Source organism: Drosophila simulans, chromosome X (assembly GCF_016746395.2).
Source record: "Drosophila simulans strain w501 chromosome X, Prin_Dsim_3.1, whole genome shotgun sequence".
NCBI lineage: Eukaryota > Metazoa > Arthropoda > Insecta > Diptera > Drosophilidae > Drosophila > Drosophila simulans.
Window position 1 is genome coordinate 18599391 of NC_052525.2, and position 24744 is coordinate 18624134.

Below are 24744 nucleotides of genomic sequence, written 5' to 3' on the forward strand. Positions count from 1 at the left end.
TTTGGCTTTCATACTCCAAGCATCTCTAAAGTTTAAACAAAAAAAAAAAACATACGTGTAGCCTATCTACTGTATTGGACTTTATTCGTATATTGTATATGGTTCATTAATATAGGTATAAATACAAATTATATTCACGCTTTGCGGTTTGCAGCGAATATCACATCCTATATACGATGTAAAAAAAATAATATTTCGTCATGTTGTTAGGTTGGCCGCAGGCAGTGCTCACTGTACCGCCACAATGTATATAGTTTTGCGTTTTTTTTTTTGTTTTCTTGCGGTTCACCCAATTATCTTTAGTATAAACTTAGTCTACTGTCTTTTTGGTAAGTATTTTCGTGATGGGCTCGGCGATGCGAATTCCCATTTCCAATGAATAAATAAAGTAATTAGAACATTAAAATTAGCGAAAAAACACGTAAATTTAAAGCTGACAACAAAAAAAAGTATTCTTATGTTAAACATAGGGTGAGAGGGGTGATGTTTGATGTTTGAGGCACTTGTATATCGATGCTGCTCGATCTTGTGATGTGCGGAGAAGGGGGCGTGGCAGCGGAGGGCGGGTAGCCTGCATCTCTAGCAAACTAGACGCTCGTTGTCCGGATGAAAGATGCGATCATAGTTCTCGATCAGCACCTTGGCCAGCATGTTCATGCGTCCGATGTCCAGCTTTATCTGATTGGCACTCAGCAGACAAGGACCCCAAACGATGGCCAAATTGGTGGACGGCATGCGATTCGAAGCGCTGGCAGCGGCAACTCTGAAAAGCATAAATAAACATTAGTTACAATCACTATTACAATATATGCAAAGACCACAGAAAGAGGGGATAAACGAAATTACTTGCTACGTGATTCATATCAGCGTACAGTGTTTCTGCTTACATGTTATTCATGATCGAATCGTTGGAACTCTCTTTCTCTGGCTGTTTTTCAACATAACACTGTATTGTATGTGCCCACTAACCTGGTCAAGTGCCTTATGAGGAAGCGCAGCGTGGAGCGATTCGGCTCCGGCATGTCGTCAAAGGCCAAGCTCATCCGCTCGATGGCGGCGTCGTCGTTGAGGCTCCTGTCCAGGCGCTCGTAGGCCTCCTGTGTGATGAGCGGAGAGGTGAGCTCCCGGAAGAACTGCTTGTGCAGACTGGTCAGCGTGTGGATGTCGTCCGTCTTCAGCCAGCGGGGATCGTACACGTGGGTCAGCTTCTTGCGCAGCTCGTCCACCAGAACCTTGTTGCCCGATGCGCGGTACAGTCCGTCCTGCTCGATGCACTCCGGCTGTTCGATGTAGGTGCAAACGTCGACCACGAAGCGTGGAACATTCGGATGATCGGTCATGTTTAGCTCCAATGCGCTGAGCGGAGCGGCGAAGAGCGGATACTTCTGCTCGTCCAGGTACAAACTGTTCACCTGGCCTCGCCGTGAACGCGACTTCTTCTCGCTCTTCGGGGAACGGTTGCTGAAAGTGTGCGGATCTATCAGATACATTCTTCTATGATATATTTGGCTGGACTTCAATACTTACATGCGAAACACATTGCTGTTGACGGCGACTGCATTGATTTCGTCATCACGCACCCAAACATGGAAGAAGAAATTATTAAAAATGATTGCTCGACTTGCAACTGAATTATGAGGCTACATTGGGACAAACGCCTGTCGAGGACGAGGGAATTCTTCGACATTCCGCTGCGGAAGGCGATCAGGAATCGAGCCACTCCCGACTGAGAGACAACTGCGAAATGCGTATGACTTCGCTTGCCCAAGCAAAATATCTCAGCCTCAAGGAATGTCAGTCATTCAGTCAGTCAGTCAGTTACTCAAGCATTCCTCGCCTTACGGAGATCATGATTCATTGACGACTCATTTGCATTATCCGAATACAGCAGCAGCCCAGCCAAAGCTATGCAAAATTCCCGCGTCCGGCAAAAAGTGAAACCCGCTTTCATTAACGAAAATCCCCCCGAGAGAGACTCTACTATTCGTCTTCGCAATGAATGGGAACTCAGGTGTCCGTAGATACATAGATACCCCTACATAGAAGTCAGACCGACGCTGTGTGGGCCGCAACGACCTTAAAAGGCTAGCCCGCGTCGAGCTCGAGCCTCAAATGCACTTGAAAAAATGAAGTGAAGTGATATAGAAATATCGAGATTTAGCCATAACTAGCTGTATCGATAAGGATCTGCTTTTAGAGTATAATGTTTGATCATTATCCGTAAAATTGAATGATATTCCATTAAAGAAATAGGCTATTTTCTTTGTGCAACAAATTAAATATGGAAAATATCTCATTAAGAGCAAAATCAAAGTACTAGTACTCAGTACTAAAGATAATAAAACATCACATCGTTAAGTCAAAGAATGCTGCAATCGTAGCTTAAAGATATTTTTCAAAGCGCATTTGTTTGAGTGCACAGCTAATGGGTTTTCCATTCGCGTTGGTGGCTTCTACTTGGAATCGGAGCTCCAAGAGCAGCTCCATCTTCGCAGACAGTGGGGCGCCCTCTTCTAACCGGTTGGCACTGAATTCCCCCGAAGGAAAGTCATCGATGGCACAAGAAGTGGTAGACACTTTCGGATGCTGACTAAATGCTGTCAAGCGGACATAAATTATTGCAACTTCTTGCAACACCAACGAAACAAACTAATTAATTGAAAATGGTGAATGAAAATGCTTGTTACATATATATCTATAATTTAGATCCTCTTTCAGCCATAGTTATACCCCATATATGATTTCCTCCTGCCAAATTGTATACATATTTACCGGCGATCTCGCCACTTATATACAAATAATAATCAAACACAGGTTAGTTTCAATTTCAATTCATCAAAACTGGTACCTTAGGTGCGTGTCTACGGTAATTTTCAATAATTAATTAATTAATGATTCGATTTAAATATTGAAAAACCCCATTCCTTTTCTTTTCATAGCCCATTTGAAAAATCCCAGACTGAATGTACTTACACTTCATTCGCATGCGATTCTTGATGGACTTCTTGTCATCCTCGCCGGGCAGATCGAGCAGGTTGCCAATGGAGACGCTCTTGTAGCGCTGGAGAATCGTGGTCTGCTGCGTCTGCTGCACCTCATTGTCCTCCTGGATCTGCTGCGCCCGCAGAATGTCAGTCACTGGCACAATCTGGAAAATGGCAAATGAGAACCCAGCAGAGGGGCGTCAGAGTCACGCAGTGCATAAATATTCAAGTTCGGCTCGGGAAAGGCGGCGGAGGGGGAGGAAGAGGGGCTATCTAGTCCAGAAGCTCTGGGAGCGTACAATTGAGATACACAATCCGACAATCCAAGTAACGTCTGCAAATTAATTGCAGCTTTTCGTGCCGTTGTCGATGTTTATTCTCTTGCCATTTTTTTCTTTTCGCTTTAATACCTCTTATTTGAGCTGCAAGGGGGCGTTATGTTTAAACTTAATCACAGAAACTAAAACAATTATTAAGTTCCACCTTAAATAAAACAAATTGTGCATACAAAACTGATAAAAACGCAATACCTTTTGGTTGTTTTTTTTTTAATCAGTTATTATATTGATTTTGCGAGGTATTTGGCAGTCGACACGACACCTGGCCAGAAATTGGTGTTTTCTTGTTCATACCGTAACTGCCATTAGTTCGGGGCAAGTTCTTTCTGTTTAGTGGGTTTCTTTTCGGTTCCACCCATCGCTCACCGTTGTTTGCCTTCGCTTGGGATTCAATCTGCCCTCCATGTCTTATCGCTGTCTCTAGCTCTCTCTCTCCCACTCGCTCTCCTTATACACTGCACACCCACTACAGCTATGCGCTATCTCTTTCCCCGTGGACAGTGGAGCGGGCGGAAAGCGGAACACAAACACCGATACAGAAAGCAATTCCGATAAGAAATTGATTTCGACTTGTAAGAAATCGCGCAACGCGCCACGGAAAATAAATGCAAGCGTCCAAGATAACGGCTAATCGAACAGTGCCGCTCCAAGGTGCCGCTGCCAATGCATTTATCGCCTTCGCCACGCCCAGCCGGCCAGCCGCCCACGGGCCCCAGACCGCCCACCAGCACCCACCGATCGGCTGCCACCCCCCTGCGGCCACCCAACCGATCTGTTGTTTACGGCAGCATAAACAATTTCCTCGGGTTATCGGCGACATATGTATGAATGTAAAAAACAATTCATAAAGCAGGGGGAGTTATTCTAAAACCCATATGACTTATGTACATACATACATATATGTACATACATACATACATCAGTTCTAGCTGGCAAAGTATTCGATGCAATTCAGAATGTATCTCTATCTTCAAAAACCATAGATAAACTATAGCCACTAGCTTAAAAGTAGCCCAAAAATCTTTTAAAATATCGTATCTTTCAGAATAATACCTCATTTATATATATTTAATCAATTTCTAATAGTTATGCCTTTTAAAACGATTAAGACTATCTCAGAAATAAATCAAGTGGGGGAATCCCCCGAACTTAGACTGTCACCTGGAGTTTTCCGAAAATGCCCATGGCTCCACATTTGGTTGGCTTCCCAAAGAGCTTCACAAATCTAAGAGAATTCTTTCTTAATTCTTAATTCTTAAGTTTAATGTAACTTATTGAAGACATAGGTCAGTGTAATTATGTGTTAAACGAGCAGTAAGATAAGCAATACATATCTTATCCACAATGGAAAAGCATATAACATGTTTTGGTCTATTGTTTTGATAGTAATATTGATAGATAACCTTTAGCACCGAAATCTTTTGAACCACAGCAGATTTCGATGATGACAATGTACTCTTTCCACCTTTCCACCTTTTTGGTTTCGAAAACCCCGATCTATTGCCTGAAAAACCATTTAGATATTGATTTGGCCGCATTACATGTGTACAGTTTCTCCAAGTTGAGTTTGTTTTGTCTGCTTTTTTTTTTAATATCAACAAAAGAAATGTTAAATAAACAGAACCTAAAATTCCGCTTCAAAATCGATCGAATAAATATCGGATATTCGAATATTCAGATATTCGCGTTCAGTTCAAACCCAATTAGCTATTGATAATTCCGGCAATTGAGATTCGAGCCGCGGCATTCGAACTGATTAGACTCAATTTGTTTTGGCTAATTTGCTTTCTGTTTTCGTCTATAGTATTTTAAATTATTTTTGCGAGCGTAAACAAAAGCGCAAATATGGCGTAGTTTCGCTGTTTTTTTGTTTTTTTCCCTTTATTTTGCCGCTGCTGCCTTACACAAAATGGAAATTTATGTGCGCCCAAACAGTACGTACATAACTATAAAGCCCGAAAAAAAATAGGTAGGTAAGGCGATTTAATTGATACGACCTCGAATAGTACTAGTAGTGCTGGTGGTACATGTGTTTGCATTGCTTTATTTTTGCCTTATTCGCGCGCCCGCAGATACAGTATCTGTGTCCATATCTAAATACATATGTATCGCCCCATTCGCCACATGATTCACTGAAAAAAGCCACGACAAGCCGAAAAAAACTGAAATAAAACCCGATACGAACCGCGGAAAATAAACAAATGATCAGAGAGCCAAACAAAGTCGACTCAGGCTAAGTTGACCTTTTTGTTTTGGTCGATTTTTTGTGGTTTTTTGGGGCTTTCAGTTTGGATTTCAAGAAGAGGAGCTGCCTTGAAGCCCCTCCTTTCCCAACAGCTCCAATACCAAATCTTTGCACTGCGTGGGCAATCCACTCATAGAAATCTTTGAGTTCGGCTCATCTCTGAAGACCCATTGAGATCGTGTTTCCCAAGTGAGCCTATTTCCAGAGTGTTGACAAACTAAATAAATTTACTTTGCCACTTCAGTTTGACACAACATACGCATGAGGCCACTTGAAGAGTCGCTTCTTTTGCAGTTCGAGAAACAATAGAATTCGCTGGGGATGTTATGTATAAAGATACCGAATTAAACAAACATTCAGTTAAATGCCATCGAAATGGGGGGGATAAAATAGCTTCCAGCGAATTTAATCTTTTGCATATGCTCACGTAAACATATCCGTACACATATCGCCCAGTCTTATTTATGGAACACTCAAGTTCCGTTATGATTTTTACAGTCGCAGCGATAAAATTTGGTGGCCCAGTCGAGAAGGTTCAGTTTCCGAGAAGGAACACAGAGGAAAAGCATTCAAGGCGGTTTTACACAACGACGAAGAGTTACAAACATATTTGACTAATGATTAACCAATTAAGTGTTGATAAATGCCATGAACACAGCTTCGAGGCAGGAAATTACACATAAGAAAAGGCAAATAAGACCATAAAAAAAAACGAAATAAACGAAAAAAACCCGACTCAAAAATGCCCCATAAAATGTGCAAATTGAACATTCATTGCAATGAATATTTGTATAATATGGCAAACAACTTCACTCATTTCGCACACTCAAATCTTTTTATCATTCATATTACATTTTGGGTATTAAATAAAAGCAATTTATAGATTTAAAGGGTATACGAAATCCAACGAAAGTTCTATTCTCAGGCGGGAAACCGGTTTGCCAAAGTTTATAACAAAAATCAAAAAATTAACGTTGGACACACACTAGCAAATACCGATACACATACAAATGTACATATGTATATTACCGCAGAATATATGCATGCCAAAAAACAAAAAGAGGAAAATAAATACGGCAAAATAAATAAATAATTGTCGTTCGCGAAATGTGAATCAACATGTTGGGGCTCTCGCGTCCAGGGGCGGGGTATCAAAGGGGTCGAAAGGGGGCCGAAAAGGGGGGATGAACTCTCCCCGTGAATTTCTATGGAATTTCACATGCAGCGGCAAGTGCAGCAAACTGAAAACAACAAACGTGAGAGGCAAATAAATAAAAATACATTATGCAGAAAGCAGCACACGTCCCTATCTACAGATGTATGTACAAATGTGCACATACTATGTATGTACTATACATATGTACACACCTACAGCCGTATGCGTTATAAACAAATTGCAATCAAAAGCCAAGTTTGGGAAACCAAAAGATACACTTTCGGTCGACTCAAAAGTGCCCTAGACAAAAGAAGTTGCGACACAAAAAAAGTAGACAAAAATGTATCTTGACAAAATGTATCTTTATCTTTGTAGCACAGGTTACGATTCTCAAATTACTTACATACACTTGGCTATGAATTGAAAAAGTCAAATGAAATCATGCTAATTTGTTAATGCAACAAAAGTTCAGTCGCAATATGCGATTGATTCGTGACCAGAGTTATATATGAATCGAAGCAGTAACAAAGCATATTAGTATCTTTCCCAAAGCGACTTACAGTCATGACCTCCCAGTGCGAACAGGGTACTTCAGCACAACTTTTGGCTCCCCAAACGGAAGGTTGGGTAACTTTTTGAGCCCTCGGAGAAGGGGTTCACCGACTACAGATCGGGCGAAACAATCGCATGAGCCGTGGATACGGAGATACCTAGATACTAAGCTACAGATACATTTGCGGACTTTAATTGATGTGACAAGTAACAAGTGGCGAAACAATGGCCAACCGAAGACGAAGATACCGAGAGAACGTACATGGCAAATTGCAAGTGACAGTGGTACACTCGGAAAACCAACTAAAATCATTAGCTTGTTTAAAATAATATGAACAAAGAAATCAATCTTTCTCATTCTCTTAATTAAGCTTAATGAAATATAAGTCACGACTTTAAGCTCGATTCAACGTTGATACGAAATGACTTTCCCACTATTTATAGATTATTTAAAGATCGTTGGGCGGAAATTCCAAAATCTGGATTGGATGTATGAATAATACGTAGACTAAGATTTAAATTCTGTTGTCTGTAAGTGGATGGCAATGGAATAAACTGATTACTATATGCTTTTCACTACATCTATTAAGACTTTTCCACACCCACTCACCATGTCCTCCTCGTCCTCGCAGCAGTGTACATCCTGCAGCGTATCCCGCCACGCCAGCACGGAGTCCGTGAGCAGCAGCCTCGCATTGGAGCGGACGCGCAGCTTGCGTCCCGCCCGCGGAGCCACGCCCCTCTTGCCGGCCACCGCCCCCGCGGCGAGCAAGGCCCGCTCCCACTCCTCCTTCAAGGGCTTCGGAATGGCCGGCGTGGGGTTGTGCTGGTGGGGATCCGAATCCTCCGCCTCGCAACTGCAGCCACTGTCATCGCTGCGTGGTGCCACACTCGTGGTGTTCGAGGTGGCCACCTGGGCGGGTGGCGGTGGTGCCGGGCGGCGGATGCGGGTCATGAACCGCTGGTGGACCAGCGAACGATGGTAGTCGTAGAATATAGCGCTGTACTTCTTCGGATCTTTTTGGCTGTAGAAAATGCAAATGTTCCTCAGGATCGGATGCACCAGAGGCACGATCTCCGCCAGCTTCGTAGGCGCCACGGCGGGTGGCTGCTGATCCGCTGGCACATCCTTTGGCGTATCCTTTGGCTGCCCGGTGACGCTGCTGCCAGTGCTGCTGATGGAGCCCAAGGTCGCTGTGCTGTTCGTCACCGTACTGCCCAGGCTTAGCGTCTCATCCGCCTCCTCCTTGCTCTCTCGCGAGTACATGAACTCCATGTCCGTCTCCCACGCTCCGTGGTCCATGGAGGCGGTGGGCGAGGGCAGGGGCGTCGGCATCATCATTTTGGAACGCTTGGTCAGCGTCGACGTGGACAACTTGTGGCGCACTCCGGCAGCAAAGACCGCCGCCGCCTGGAGAGCCATCACATCCGCATCAGCATCGGATGGCAGGGACTCGTCGTAGTCCCCCAGATCCTCCTCCTCGTCATCCACGACGTCGTCTTCCTCGTCCTCGTCCTCCTCATCGTCGCCCTCGACGGGAAGGGCTTCAATTATCTCCTGATCGACGGGTTCCATTGTCTTGAACTGCCAAATGGGTTGGTAAATGGACTCCTCCTCCTGCTCCTCTAGGCTGGCATTCTCTGCGGCAAAAGAGTTCCCCTTCAGGTTATCCTTTTCCCCTCCGTTCGGCTTCGCCAGCTCCTCATCAGTTTGGCGGGGATTACTCAAAGATGTGTTCGGATTTCGAACGGGTACTTTTGGCGCCGGTCGTCGAACTTTAATAACGCAATTCTAAAAGTTGAGGTGGAAACATACTATATTGTCAAAACGAAAATAATATCCTGTTTCGACTGTTGTGTTTCACTGGCTTCAATAATTGACGTACAGTGGGATATCGTTTTGATTTCATTTCGTTTCAATTATAATAAAAACATTTAAAGACACCCAAGCTTTGAATTTAGGGTTACTTCTCACGGGAAAAAAATTGTAAACTGATAAACTTAGTTAATTAGTTATGTAATTACGTAAAATAACAAAAGCGGAGACGGATTTCCCGACCAGCTTTTAATGGAAATTATCATAAATATGCCGCCTGCGAAAGCAATAAATTACTCCATTAATAACTTCTTTGCTAGGAATCACAATATTGAACTTTTTTATGCCGTTGTGATGGCAACTTTAATGTTTTTTACACAAATTTTGCAATCAGTAAAAAAATATTCAAAAAAATAGAGTGAAAAAATGACGTTAATTAAACGCTGATTATTTTATAGTTATCTTGTGTTTTCATTGCAAACTTGTTTGTTTTACTCCACATTTTTTGCATTGTTCAATGGTTGTTTTTAATTAGATAAGTTTGTTTATTTATTTTTTTCGTTTCGCTGGCCAATCGAATGTTGGCATCCCTTTCGCACCGTGAACCGTTAGTCAATTTTGAACTGCAGTGAAACGTAACAAAAGCAAATACACAGAGAGAAAAGTATAATTGCATCACAAAATTAATGTATTGCTCTCAAACAGAAAAAAAAGTTTGGACCAATATTAATCGATATTGATTGATGTTAAACTGATTTGACGGGTCGCATTTGGGAATTATAAATTTTATTTTTTTTAACGTGCACTATTAGTATTACTTTGATTTACGAACCAATTATAGTTAATAAAAATAAATTGCTGAAATTCAACTGTGTCAATTTCACTTCATTGATCGATTTTTCAATAATAATTATTTCTAGAGGCGCTCGTACCGCCCCAACCTTTTCTCTCTGTGTATTTTAATTTTGCCTTTGATTGATGCGGCTTTTGTTTTTGCTTTTTATTAATGAGTGTTGACCTGTGTGATTGGCTGCTGTTGTTGTTGTTGCTGTTGTTCATTGACATTGCAATTGGCGTTGCTATCGTTATTGTTGTTGTTGTTGTTGGTAATGCCGCTTTCAGTGTCAACTGTGTGATGGTTGTTGTTGTTGTTGCTGCTGCAGTTGATGTTGTTGTTGTTGCTGGTTGTTGAGGGGCGCTCTGCCTCGCCATTTGGCTTAGGCGCTGCCATCAAAGCACCGCTGTTGTTGTTGCTGCTGTTGTTACTGTTATTATTATTGTTTTTCTTGGTGTTGTTACTGCTGGTGGAGCTCTCGCCCCCGCACACACCCTCTTCACTGACTATCGGTGTCCCTCTTCGCTTCGTAGTTCGATTCGCGCGACGTCGCGACGCAGCAGCAGCACACACGTCTACGCTCTCTGAAATCGCTGGCGAAACTGAAACCGAAGCCGAGGCCAGCGAACGATCGTTGCTGTCGGCGGAGGAGATGGCGAAGAGAGGCAGGCGCCGTCGCCAATCCCCCACAACGCCAACAACTGAGTCACGCGCTCTCCTTCGCCGATAACCGTTGATCGGTGGTTGTTGTTGCTGGTGCCACAGCCACAAGCTGAACGATTTGTCATAGGCGGTGAGAAAGCCACGCACACACACGTGCAAGCTGGCCGAAAGAGCGAGGCTCTGCATCAAGCGCAAGAGAGATACAGAGACTTGGGGCTGAATTGCGATTGCCACGACTGCGACGTGCTCTTCGATTGCGGCCACCTGTTGCCGTTGCACTGCCTCTTTCTCTTCGCCCAGTGCGCTCAGATAGTCATTCACAAAGTTGGCCGTGATGGCGCAGCGTCGTTGCTCTCTTTCCGGCTCCACGTTCTGCGCTCTCTTCAGCTGAAGCTTTCGCTTAAAGTCCTTGACCAACTTCGCCTGCTCGTCCGCACACTTTGCACTCTCCTCCGTGCTTCTCCGCAGTGTCACCGTGCTCTCCTCGGCGGAGGATGAAGGATCGCGCGCTGGCACGCTCTTTGGCTGCTGCCACGGCCCCTCGTCGTAGTGGTGCACCTGCCGCCTCAGGGAGGTCATCCACTGGCAGATGCTCTCGTTGAGATACAATGATGAGGATGCTGATGCATCCGCTGTGCTTTCGTCCTGCAGCAGGCGAATGCGAGAGACGCGCGGCTTCTTGCGCTCTCTCTTCTGGCTCTGGCTCTCTTCGCCTGGCTCTCTTACGCGGCCGTAGATGTGCTGATCGCTTTGGCTGCCCTTCAATTGCTGCTGCTCCAGCTTCAGTTCGCAAATGCGCTGGAGGTCGAAGGTCTCCTGGGTGCGGAACACCTCGTCCACGTTGTGGATGATCTCCAGGGAGCCAGCGCTGCCACTGCCATTCGTGGGAGTCCTCGGGAATATCCTGCGCTGCAGCGACGACGAACGGTTCAGCTGCTTAAGAGAGCCGAAGAGACGGGTCAAGGTCGCCGCACTGGACTTGGAGTAGCCCAAGAGCGACCGCGACTTGACCTTGGTGGGTGGCGTCGGCGGTGTGGGTGGTGTGGACGAAGCGGGCGCTTTGGCTGGCGTCTCTGACCTTTGACACCGGCACCGCTCGTTGTCGCTGTAAATGCCGCGGCACAAATCGCAGATGTTCTCATAGATGTTGCTGCTCTCGCCGGAAATCGGAGAATGGGGCGGTGGCGGTGGGGGAGGCGGTGTACTCACCACGCCCCCGCTCACGATGCACTGGCAGAAATGGCAGTAGCGTCCTTGGGCGGCAAACACGCCGTAGCCGCAACCCCGACAAAGATTCTCGTAGATCGCCTCGCGCGGAAAATACTTGCGCAGCTCCGCGTTCAGTTGACCTTTGGGGGTGGAGGTCAGGCCCGGCAGATTCTCGTAGATGTGCGCCTCCATGCCGACGTTATCGTTGATGTCCTTCGCCTGCTGTGGCATCTCTCTTCTTTCTTTCCTCTTCTGCCTCCCTACTTTCTCTTATCGCCGCTGCGTCACATCGTAATTCATTATTAAGTGAGAAAATAATCGGCGCGCAGAGCAACCGGAGAGATAGTGAGTGAGAGCACTGTCATCGAGAGAGTTTCATGCACCGCAAAAGAAATGTCGCGAAAGTATTTCATTTACATAAATTCGATTTGGCAATGCTCAAATGGCTCTTCTTAAATTTCTCACTCGCGTGAATTGAATAACTTGTAATCTTCGATTACTCATTATTATTTGTACAAGAGCAACCCAAAAACGAACTTAGTTCTCGCAGTGTAATGACTGAGAAAAGTCAATGGGCCTGAACTCTTTAAGTGAAGCCACTACCCCCATTTTGTTTTGTTTCTGTCTCTTTCCCTCCCGCTTCCGACTGCAATCAGCGATATTCATTATCTCAGCCAAAGTCGCTGCACTCTGCACTCAGTTTTCCTCCAAACCATCGTATTTGCTTTTAAAATACTATTCTTTGACTTTTTTAACACTGGGATCTTAAGAATGCATTTTTCTAATTCAATTGCATACAGCTTTTAAAAAGTGAGTAATAATATGACCCTGTTATCAAGTTTTTCTTTACCATTTCTTCTAATATTTACATAGACATACATTTTTATAAAATATTACTGGAACCCAATGCTGTATTCAAAATATGTGTAACTAGACCCAATATCTCTGCATATTTCACGCCCAAAAAGATCGAACGCACTTATCACCTTAGAGCTCTAAAATTAATTGTTTGTTTGTCATAAAACAATTAATGCTTAAATGCAATTAATGTTTAAAGTAAAATACTTTCAAATGCATTCCATCTGACTAGAATTAAACAGTTCTGCTTTTGGGCTTTGTTTTTCGTTGATATACGGAGATGAGTCACTAAGCGATCCACCAAACCATGTCGGTCCTCTCGTAACCCCCGTCCTTATCCCACGGACTCAAAATGATGGCCCTGACAGGGCGAAGAGAGCGGGGAGCGGAGAGGGGCGAGAAACCCCAGAGAAACAGAAACAGGTTGGCGGCCAGTCGAGAATTGTGTAACGATCGTCGACTTCCTCACCTACGCCTCACAGGTGCCGCCAGGTAGATGGAATGTGGAACATGGTGTGTGGAATATGGAATGCGCTCGGTCCACACTGGCAAAAAATACTAGCAACTGAGTTTGGGAATTTCAAATATAATATATTTCAAATATAAATTCTACAATTCCTTCTTTCTCAAAAACCAAAACCATTTCTGCAAATTTTCATTTTGCATTTATTATTATGTTCTATCTTCTTGGTCACATTTTCTTCGAGTGCACAGTTATCCCGAACGGAAGGCGAGAGTGAGCCTAATGGAGTTAAGGTGGCAAGAAACGAGGCTTCGTGCATTAATCTCTTGATCGGCGTAAGTGGGGAAATCATGTTTATCTCGATGGTACATCTTGAAATCTTCTTCGGGGGCTTCGTATTATTCGTAATTCTTTGATCTAGGATCGCCGCCATTAATCATAATCGGCTTGGGGCGCAAGGGGGGGAAACCGGTTGGGGTTTTAGGTGCTTAAAACATGTTTCGCATTCTCCACCACCAATTGTTACAGCGTCATTTAAATAAAACCGATTCGATTCCAGTCGAGAGAAGCCTACCAACCATATTTCAAAATACAACAGATTTGGATCGTTAGGTAACACAAATGTTGGTAGCTAAAAGCGTTTTCACGGTGTTAATCATACTTTGCTCTAGAATCAGGGTCAATGGTCAATGGTAGCCTATTTTGCCTGAACAAAATCCGATCTTATTAATTTTCAATTCTTCAAAATCGTGATTGGTTATCCTTTTAAAGATCATTTTACAGAACATTCAATAAGGTATGTATTAATTGCATCTTTCTGTTATATATTTAAGTTAAGTTATTAAGTTATTAGGAAACCCTAAATCTGTATTGTTTTAACTAGTAAAGTGGAATGTTTTTTATGTTTGGTACCCCGCTCAATTATTTCGCTTCTATAATTTAGTGCAACACACAAATTATACACAAATCGAATTTATTTAAATAGAAAATCTTGATTTTAACAGCACTGACTTATAATTATTTGCATCATATATCATTAACAATACGGGAAATAATTTAACAAAGAGCCATGCACTTAATTGTTGCAAACTATTTGAATTTTAATAGCAATCGAAAGGCTTGTAGAATTCTTCATAACTGATTGCATATCTGGGTTTTCACTAATATATTCACTAATATTAGGAGCACCCCTCAACTAATTGCTTTTCTACGAAACTAACTGCAAGATTCTTAAATTGAATCCCTAGGGTATGAAGGTTCTGAATCATTGTTATCAATAAATAAATGAATAAACTAATTAGAAGCCGTATATCACTGGACTTCCTGTTTTGAAGTACTCATTTTGGAAATTTTAAAAGTATATATTCCAAATCCTTCGTGACTTAACTTTAAAGGCTTAAAATTTCATTAATAAAATGTTTTTATGTACTGATACGAATCACCAAAATGCAGCAATAGCATAGAAAAAAAAACTGATACCGAACTCATATACTTCTTAAGAATTTTCATCCAGAAAATCAGTTTCGTATTAAATATCTATTAAAAAAAGCTGTAGCACATTGATTCTCAACCAATTGAATATTATATTTTTTGATATGATTATAATATAAATTTTGTACAACCCAATTAACTAGCTTTAACTAGTATTTTCAAACACTGGCAAAATACACAGTTTATAGTTTGATTTCTCAAATACAAAAAAAAACCGCAAGACTTTGGTTTTCCGGGCCCCTCAGTGATGGACTTGCATACTTTTGGGCATTCGATCGAGACCTTCTTGACCCCGTCAATAAAACCTGTCCAAATTGTGCAGCCCCAAGGAGACAACCATGCAATCAGCGTGGATTGCGGGTAATCCGCGGATTTGCCTATGCCGATGATTCATCGCCGTTCATTTTCAGATGGCGACAAATGAATGAATGACGATGAATTGCTTACAATTTACTGTAATTCACAAGAAACACACGAGCACACACACCCATACACATATGGGCGAAAAGAATGAACAAATAAAACCGTTATCTCGCAGCGCTTATCTCACTTTCTCTCCAATTTCCCCAAACTGTTTTATTTATTTATTTTTTTTTTTATAAGATCTGTGCGTAAAACTATTGTCGATCGATCGAGGCACTTGGGCTTCAAAACCGAAACTCGAGCACCAAAACAAAAAGCACCGATTTTGGCCAGCACTGATAAGCCGAGCTTTGAATGGGAGCATTACGAAATTGGGCTTGAGGTGGGGCTCTCCATCAAATCGGGAGCTGCAGGCGCGACGCGTTCGCGAATTTAACAGAATATCAACTGAAATTGAACTCAAGATGCCGCCGAGAATTTTCTTGGGTGGCGGTCCGCCTCGTAAGCGATTGGCGTCGCAGTCGGCGTCGCAGTCGCAGTCGACGTCGACGCCACGAGTCGGTGGCGGTGGCTATGGCTATGGCGATGCCGACCTCCGGTCACCCAGGGAACTCGAGCACTCAACACTAGTCAGCAAAAGTGGGCACCAACCTCAACGAACGCACCAAAACTGGGTTGCTTTCGATGAAAAAGCAAGTTGGGAATTATAAGCGGGAATCAATTAAATATAATACATATATTACACGATATATCAGTATTTTCAAAAACTATAAAAAAAGTTGGCAAAATAAATTAAATATTTTAGATGCTAACTATATTTGCCATCATCACTAAGTTTCTTTAGAATATAATTTTTTAAAATAAATTAAGATTCAAAAGAAATACTTGCTTTGTCTCATATATGTTTTATAGTTATTTATTTTTACAGGCAAACTCGATGGATCAAACAATCCCATTATGAGCTGTGATTCGATGAATCAACCCGCTGATGAAGCTCATCATCATCGGGTAAAGTATGACTCATGCCCACCGAGCTTGAAACTATCCTTCGTCCCAATTCCATGCTGACCAGTGTGGGCCAGAGATCAGTGATGGGGAGGCAAAAGCCCAGAACAGAACGGAGCAGAGCAGAGCAGAACAAACCTAAAACTGAACTGAAACCGAACCACATGTGTGTAATGGAACATGGGCAACATGTGTGGCTCTGTCTGGCTGTGCGCCACCACATGCACGAGTGTGCGTGTGTGTGTGTGTAAGGGTTGGGGGTGGCATGGGCCGATGAGGGGGTGGGGGTAAGGGTGGGGCGTGGCAGCGACAAAAGACGCTTTTTATACTCAACGCCCGTTGCCTAATTAAGCATATCGAGTGCGGTCCGTGGAGAGTTGGGAGTTTGTTTTCAGTTCGGCTGGGTTGGGAGGTAGGGGTAGGGGGTGCGAAAAAAATGAGGGTGGGGGTGGGGTCGGTTCTGGGACCGCAGAGGGGGCGCGGCTGGGAGGGCGGATCGAGCTGGGTAAGTAACCATGATGAATGCTAAACACTGTTCAAGTTATGCACAACAGTTGCGTAAACCGATTACGATATGCACATATGTACTTTTGCTCAACACTTTATTGCAAGCAATTTCGATATGAAAATGAGAACTGCACTTTGAGCACGAACCCAGCCTAGAGAAATACGATCCTAAGATCTGTCAGTTCTCTTATTGGATTTTGAAACCAATCCAAATAATCCTGTTCCATGCATTTAAGATCCATATAGTACGCGACCGATATTACTGGGCAGATATCGGAATCCATATAAAACAGAACCGGGAGCCAATAGAGAAAAGAAAAGATGAGGATGCATCTTTGGGGAAAAAACAACAATTCCGGGGAGAGACTTTAAAAACGCGAATGAGAGTGAGACTGAGAATGGAAATGAAAATAAAAATGGAATAAAAATGAAAATAAAAATGAAAATGAGCAGAGGCCGGCGAAGAATCGCATTGCAGCCGATGTTCAGCAATATGGTCGCTTGATCTTTGAACTAAATTAATTAAGCACAATGAACACAATTGTTGTTGTTGGCTTCGCTGCCGACGGCATCAAATGTATCCACCAGATACGAACGAATACAAATACAAATACAGATGCGGATACACAACAACAAATACGCACACACACCGAAATAAAGAAATGCATTCAGGCTGTGACCAACATTGCAATCAACTGTTTGCTATCGACTACCCTACATACATACGTACATACATATATGCAGGGATATACCCATAAATCATAGGGTTTTCTAGGGTTGACTTTGCGTAGATTCTATTTCAAAGATTTAATATCTATCTTAAAGCACGCCAGTACAAGTATTATAAGTTTTAAGTGCATAAATTGAAACTCAAATATATTTAATATATTTATTTGCACTTGGCTAATAAATTATGAAATCGGTTTTTACATCTTATAACTCGGAGAAGGGCATTTATCATTCGCAGTGCTGGGTAAATTAATTCCTGAAGAACATATTTCTCATGTTTTCGCTTTCAGTTTTCGTCTTTTTTTTTTTGCCCCGACTCATATTTGGTTTGGCTTTTCTGCGGGTCTTCTCGGCCGCCTTCTTTTCCCGAAAAAAAACACGAAGAATTAAAAGGGGTGGCCCACGGCTCATGGCCCGTGGATGATGGTTGATGGCTGATGGCCCTGTCCAAGACCCGTCCGTGTCCCAACCAAATCCACAGCCCCATCCCCACTCACATCCACATCCACATCCCTGTCCAGAACCAGACTCGCGTCTTTGGCAGCATTATGTTTCTGTCGGTAATGAGTTGGCAGCCACTGCAACTCAGTGTTGTCGAGATGCGACAGTAAAAATCGTTGAATTCGAGTAACAAGTGCATTTCAATAATATAATATTATATACATATATATATTATATATTAATATTAAGCCTCGAAGTGCAGAAAGATTCTATAAAATTGAAACTAAACTTAAATGTGTAGTATAACCTAAATGTATAATGATTTATAAAAGTGGATAAATAAGTACCGACAGTTCAAAATTGTTTAGCATACTTGTACACACTTTTTGAAAGTATTTCCATAATTTTGAATATTTTCAGTTGGTTTCTGAAAATGCAGAAAACTTCATTCTCATATAATTTGCATAAGATTGAAAAATGCCATTTGCTGACTAGCAATTAAATAGTTGGAGTGGCAACTCTATTTCTGCGTTGAATGCTGCATGTGGCTGTATTGGTGTTTACTCCCCCTCCCCCAAACCATTCATCCCCTTCCCCCTTCACCCCTTCTCCTCTGAGTTCACTTTATGATTATTATTGTTGGACGGCGGTCTTCTCCGTTTTTAATGAATTTTATTAAGCGCGACAGCAGCAACAGATAGATCGAGTTGAAAAGAGTGTGGGGAGTGGCTGTGTGTGAGTGTGTGTGTGTGTTGGGTGACCGAAGCCAGCAGCTTTTGTCAACGCCTCAAATTAAAGTATAGAGCTGCTGGTAAAATAATACAAAAAAACTGACTTAATTGGTATTTTTTATTGACCATCGCCTGTGACTCATTCGATGTTTTATACCATTCAAGCATGAAATCTAATCCGTTGAATTAGTCAATAATTGATAAAAGGGAAAAACAATTTGCGTAAAATGGTGTGGAGTATGCGATAAAAGTGCACTACATTTGTAAGTGTTTTACGCCTCTTAATTAATAGCATTTAAACGGTTGTGTGGCTAATGAGAAAAGTGTGAATTAGAGAGGGCCTGTTAAATATTATGAAATTGCTTAAAACGCAAAAAAACTTATACACACAGAACCTTGTAAATTTTTTAGAAATTACTTTATAAACTATTCGCGATTTTAACCATATTTTACTATCATTTGCTGGGTCGAAGAATTAAACTGAAAGATATCAGTTTTCGAAACGTGTATCTATGCATTTTGCAAACATTCGTGTTATAATTATGAATAAGTAATCAAAACTTAATATAGTATATGTAAATTAATATTGTTTCCTATACAATTTTATTTTTGATCAATTTAACTTATAAGTTACACCAATTAGGGAATGAGCCCGCTTCTGTATAGCTCATCTCCAGACTTTCCTATCAGTAACACGCTGTCGAAGGGCCCCCGAAACTTGACTCATAGAACAATTTGAGATAAAAACTCTGAGATACAAATTGTGAGAATTCAATGACACATGCGAGGGGGCAGGCAGGAAGATAACGGAAGCTGAAATTGGAATTGGAATCGGAATACGCAAACGAGTACGAATCCGAATTGAAATGAGAATGTCAGCTCAAGTGTCAATCAGACGACGACAATTCTACTTGGCGCGCTGCATTAACAAAGAAAAAATAAAATTAAAAGAGAAATTTCGAGGCAGAAGTGCGGGGCAAATCAGAGCGAGAAAATGAAATGCATAAATAAAGCCAAATGGAAATAATGCACGCAGAGTATCTATGTGACCGACTGGGTACGTGTATTTGTGCCCGTTGACTGATGACAAAATTGTTGCACTCGTCAGTCGACGAACCAAGTGATAAACCTCTGCACAGCAAAAAAAAAACAAAAGGCATTCAGGTGTTAAAAGCATTACGATTTCACATAGAAAATTTCGTTACATAACACGCATTCGGTGTGTGAAAGTATGCAGCAATATATTTCTAAGCCGAAAGATAGATTCCTTCTAGCTGTAGATACTCTTTTTTTTAGTAATTTATGAAATATTTAATGAGCTAAAGATATGGCATGTTTTTTCTCCCAGTGCACTGTGGTCCAGAATTCGATTTTTTTGGCATAAAGTCTAAAAATTGAGCTACAGACTTGAAACTTTGTACATTTTGTTGTTAAATCACAAATAGTTTGCACAGAAAATTTGAAGTCTGTGCGACCACGCCCTCTCTTGCCTCCCATATTAACTACTGGTATGGCTCAGGAGTCAACGAAATATCATTTTTTTTTTTTTTTTTTTTTTAAAGTCGTGTATATTGTTGTTTTAAAAATAATCCCCCTTTTCTTTTTCTAGTTCTACATTTTAAATTTCCGAATCTGAATTCGAATCAGAATCAGATTGTGAATCCAATATTTTGTCTCATGGATCAGGTTTAAAATTAGACTGTATTTCCAAAAGACTTATTACTGCCTTCGGAAGTGGTTTTTCCTATTTTTTCTCTCTCGTTCTTTTAAACTTATTGTTGATAATAGTGGGTCCGAGTTATCAATCGCTCTGTGGAAAATATCACTCATCCTATTGATCCGAATATCTTTTTTTGCATGTGATAGTCGGTCCCTTTTGTAAAGCTTATTCCGGGCTTCACTCGTATTTTCAGTTTCCTTTTTAATCTTTCTCCTTCATTTTGGTAAGATAAGTTTCGGCGTCCCATTTGCTTCGGTGTCTTGGAGTTTTCAAAATCACTAACAAGAATTGTTATCTTTGACGCCATCCACTTGGTATGCTTGAAAATAAATCGGTCTAGTTGTCTGTTACACTCGGGCAGTTTTTTTTTAGTAAATAATTCAAAATTTACTATTTTTTGTCAATCTCTTCTGTCTTTTTCGATTCCTGATTATTGTTGTTGATTGCGGAATAAACGTAATTTGAAACATAACTTTTTGCCTATTGTTACGCCTCCAAATGTCCAGGAGGTCGCTATGTCTGAACTCAAAATTGCCTATTTAAAATCAAATTTTTAAGAAAACGAGCAAAAATGGGCAAAAGATATTACTTTACCGTGAAAGACAATAGTTAAAGGTACAAACTGACGTTTTTAACTTTTGTCAGAAATTGTCAGAAAATTAGTTATACTCCACGAAACACAGGGGACACGTTAGAATTTTCTGTTAAAATACACATAAATTGGATGTCACACAACATAAAAACAGTACAACTATACATATATTACCTACATAAGTTAAAAACATCATACCTTGGCATTTATTTTCCATATTTTACTATAATTTTTGGATGCGTATTAACGATCATACCACATGCAAAAGTAAGCAAGTAATTTTTCGGAAATTGCATTCTCTCAATCAGCTTTTTAACACTTCAACTTTAAAAGCTCATAAAACGATTTAGTGAAGCTTTCGGTCAATTTTGTTTTTTGTTTTTATTTATATGATCAATTTTCTATTAGAAAATAATTGCTAGAGGACGATATATTGACATAAAAATTTAGACTTTATGCCAAAAAAAACGAATTCTGGACCATAGTGCAGTGCATGATGTCTTTTATGCTCCCTCATTCGCATCAGAGAAATTCGCTTGCCAATTGCTTGCTAATGAGACCCAGCTTATAATGGTTATATTCTATTTTTCCTGGTTTCATTTCTTCCCCCATTTCGCAATGCAAAAATCGCTGGGAAAACGCGCCCGAATCGCTGCCAAGTCGCGCGCAACACGCATGCGCAGCTGCACTCGCAATTAGTCGCTAAGTTGAGCGAGCGGCGCAATGGAAATGAAAACGAAAACGAAGACGAAGATGGACTCGAAGATGATAAAGCAGGCGAAGGCGAACGGCAAAACACGCAACGGAAAACGAAACAGACAAAAGCTCGAAATAAAACCATGCGCACTGCATTTTGCCATTGCATCAGTGGGAAAACCGCATGGGTTAAGGGGGTTTTGGGGGTTAAGACGCTTTTCGGATGGCACAATGTGCCATTGCAATCGCCATCCCAAACGATATTCACACAAGCCCATGTTACTAACAGTGATTTATGGTAGTTATCAAATAATGTATAAATTCATTTTGTAAAATTATGTGAAAATGTGCACTGGGTGTTTGCCCGGAAACAGTTTTCCCTCAGCAACAAAATCGTTTATATATTTTATCCCACGAAAATGGGTCACTAAACTTGCCCATGTCGACTACAAAATAATCACCAAGGTTAAGGTTACGAAATATGTACATATGTCCATATCTTTATCGCATTCTTCGCACAAACGGAAATGTAAAAACTGATGTACATATGTATGTACATGATGTGTTTTTGATATAAATGAACTTGCTTGTATGCCCATGACAAGTATGATTTATTGGGTAATTGACCAATGGTTTTTATGGATTTCACAGTTGTTCACGCGGGTCATCTTGGTTTAATGATACAGTTTCAAGCAAGGTTTCACATTAATATGAAAACCCGCGTATTAAAACAAATTGGTTATCAAAATGAGTTGATCTTCAAGCTAAGCGATCTGAAGGACGCCGAGATGCGCCAGTGGAAAATGGGTTTTCACTTTCGGACCCAACGGAACTCTTTCGGAACCCGTTCCGGTCTCACTTTCACTGGGAATGCAAATTTCATTCCGAACCCTCCAATGAAAGACCGCTAACGGACCGTAAACGGGTTTAAATCGGCGGCCCAGTGAAATTCATGGGCCAGGGAAATCCTATGGATCACCGATAAATAAAGCTAATACGGGGTTATCAGTCGAAGATCTAATAGGGCCTCCCCATTCACATGTTTATGGACTTTTAAAGAGGTATTACCAGTGATTAGCATTTTTGGATCTCTCTAAGGCAAATAAATGCATTACGAAAATCATCATACATCATACATCATAGACGCTTAAAAGTTAAAGATTAATTCAAACTAGGATGGACTTTCTTGGCTGATTCCTCTTTGATGGATGTCTTGATGGATGGGTCTGGTTAATGCCATTTGAAAGGCGGTTGCTAACCCCCACAAATTGATGCATGTTTCTAGGTGATAGGACTTACCCTCAAGGCGTTCTGATGGCGATGGTTGGAGGTCAGATCCAGCATGGAACTGGCCCTTAGCTTCTGGTTTTGATCCGCACTGGCAGCTGGAACCGGCACTGCTGGAACTGCTGGCCGTAGGTCAACATTTGCCGGCACTTCGGGAGTCAGGGCTTGACCTTTTGCCGGCTCATGGCCATGATACGGATCTGGGTTTCCACACTCGCTGCAGGATATATTCTCCGCCGATCGCGCCGATCTGCTGGCCAGTGGCGACGAGGATGCGGTGGATGATCCCGCCGATGCGGACGCAGTTGTGCACGTGGAGATTGTGGGCGATGTCGACGTCCATGTGGCTGTGGGTGGTGTTATGCTGGTGAGCGTGACTGTTAGTCGGCCGATTCCCTCGTTGTTGTTCTCGATGGTGTTGTTGTTGTAGCTGATGATGTTGTTGTTGTTGTTGTGGCTGCTACTGTTCGTATTACTCGAGTTTTTGGCATTGGCGTAGAACACCTGGGATATGCTGCGAAATATGGTGCGATAGCCCCTTTTGTTCTCCGCATCGCCGGCCATGATCACACTGTGCAAAAAAAACTTAAAAAAAAAAGAAACAGATATCACACACTCGAAATCTGCACGATTCTGTTCTTTCCTAATTCTTCACTCTTTCACTTTACACTCATTGGTTTATGGTTGCGTTTTGTTAACTCTTTTGTTTTTATGGCTTTTCTGTTGTGTGGGAGGGATTCACTGAAAAGAAATTGGGTTGGTTGTGGGCGTCACGTTTTTGGGTTTGTGCAAATTAGGTTTTTTCTTTCATTTTTAGTGGAACAAATCGTTTATAGGTAAGTCTCGTCACAGTTTATTTCCTATTCATGTACGCGTAAGTGTGGGCTCCAACTTTTTGCTCAGTGCACTTAAACGAAACGTGAAAACGTCGGAAGAAAGCCAACGCATCCACTTCTTATCACTTTTCTGCGAGGGGGGGCAGCATTTCTGGGGCCACACAAATCAATAATTAATCGTAACACCCTGGGAAATATCATAATTACACGAGGCCAGTGCAAATGGAAATTGGAATGGCTTGGAATGGGGACTAGACCATGGCGACCACTCGTATCGAAAACTGAGAATTGAAGCACGGGAGACGCGTTCGGGCAGCGGCGGCCAACTAAATCGCTTCGCAGCGTTACCGCCTTCAAGCGCCACCGTTACCTTACCGCCAACGCCGACGCCGACGACGACTGCGACGGCGACCGAAGCAGCAGCGGCTGTTGGCGTAATCGTTTTTCTTGCCGCTTTGGCTGTTGCTTCTTTTTGCAGACTTCGTTGGTCTTTTTCGGTTTTTGTTTTGTTTATGGGGCTCTTCTAGGCGCACAGTGGTTGTGAATCCATTTTATGGCCGAAAAAGCTGAGTACAGTAGAGCTCATGACTGGTGTGCAAAACAATTAGATAGAGCGATTAATCGTATGAGCAGCCAAACAGAAACTAAAGCTTTTTACGTCCATATGGTCCTTCGGGCCGGATTAAAAAAAAAATCACCATTTTCAGGCAATTCCTTTCATTTTTTTTTTACAGTTCTTGATGTTTTTATGCTAATCATACTATCGAACACATTATTTATATTTATGGAAATTAATTTCGTTCGAAACTAGTTTTAGATAAGCTATTAATGGTTATAGAAATTGTAATTTATTGATTTGTCCCCGAACATGTTTTCAAAACACCAGAACCCTTGACTTAGCAGTGGAATATGGATTTTTCCAGCGACCACTGTACCCTATTATTTTTTTATATTTATTTACCCCGCATCGAGAGCTTTCTTCGCCTAGTCCGTATGCAAATCGAAAAACAACAATGTGCAGCATTTTGTATAGATCGAAAACCCGAATCCAGATGCCACATGGAGAACAATAGTGACACAAATTGGACAACAAAACAACAACAAAATAAAAAATGTACAGAAAGGGGGCTTATCAATCACAACTTTCACCGAAAATAGCCATTCGGAAACAAATAAGGCAGTAATCCGCGGCCAGATGATGCAATTCCACTGTGCGCTTAAATGTTT

At 41.9% G+C, this 24744-nt stretch overlaps 1 protein-coding gene across 3 annotated transcripts; it reads right to left on the minus strand.

Annotated features, from left to right (window-relative positions):
- Positions 1-58: 58 nt before the first annotated feature.
- LOC6726410 (rho GTPase-activating protein 15) lies at positions 59-23913 on the minus strand. Of its 3 annotated transcripts, XM_039296374.2 has the most exons (7): positions 15341-15445; positions 10110-12077; positions 7886-9067; positions 2974-3148; positions 1528-1555; positions 970-1461; positions 59-763 (listed from the first exon to the last, which is right to left on the minus strand). In XM_039296374.2, exons 2-7 carry the CDS (start codon positions 12027-12029, stop codon positions 580-582), a joined length of 3981 nt encoding a protein of 1326 aa, XP_039152308.1. In that variant the 5' UTR covers positions 12030-12077; positions 15341-15445; the 3' UTR covers positions 59-579. The 3 variants fall into 3 exon arrangements, with proteins under 3 accessions (XP_039152308.1, XP_039152310.1, XP_039152309.1); XM_039296376.2 differs by lacking the exons at positions 7886-9067; positions 10110-12077; positions 15341-15445 and adding exons at positions 22694-23266; positions 23725-23913; XM_039296375.2 differs by lacking the exons at positions 7886-9067; positions 10110-12077; positions 15341-15445 and adding an exon at positions 22694-23912.
- Positions 23914-24744: the final 831 nt, after the last annotated feature.

Excerpts from the sequence above, each read along its gene's own strand:
- LOC6726410 (XM_039296374.2), bottom strand. The coding sequence starts at position 12,029 with ATGCCACAGCAGGCGAAGGACATCAACGATAACGTCGGCATGGAGGCG. Across the intron at positions 3,149-7,885 it reads GCGAGGACGAGGAGGACATG|ATTGTGCCAGTGACTGACAT; the intron begins GTGAGTGGGTGT and ends GCCATTTTCCAG. Across the intron at positions 1,556-2,973 it reads GAATCGCATGCGAATGAAGT|TCGCCGTCAACAGCAATGTG; the intron begins GTAAGTACATTC and ends AAATCAATGCAG.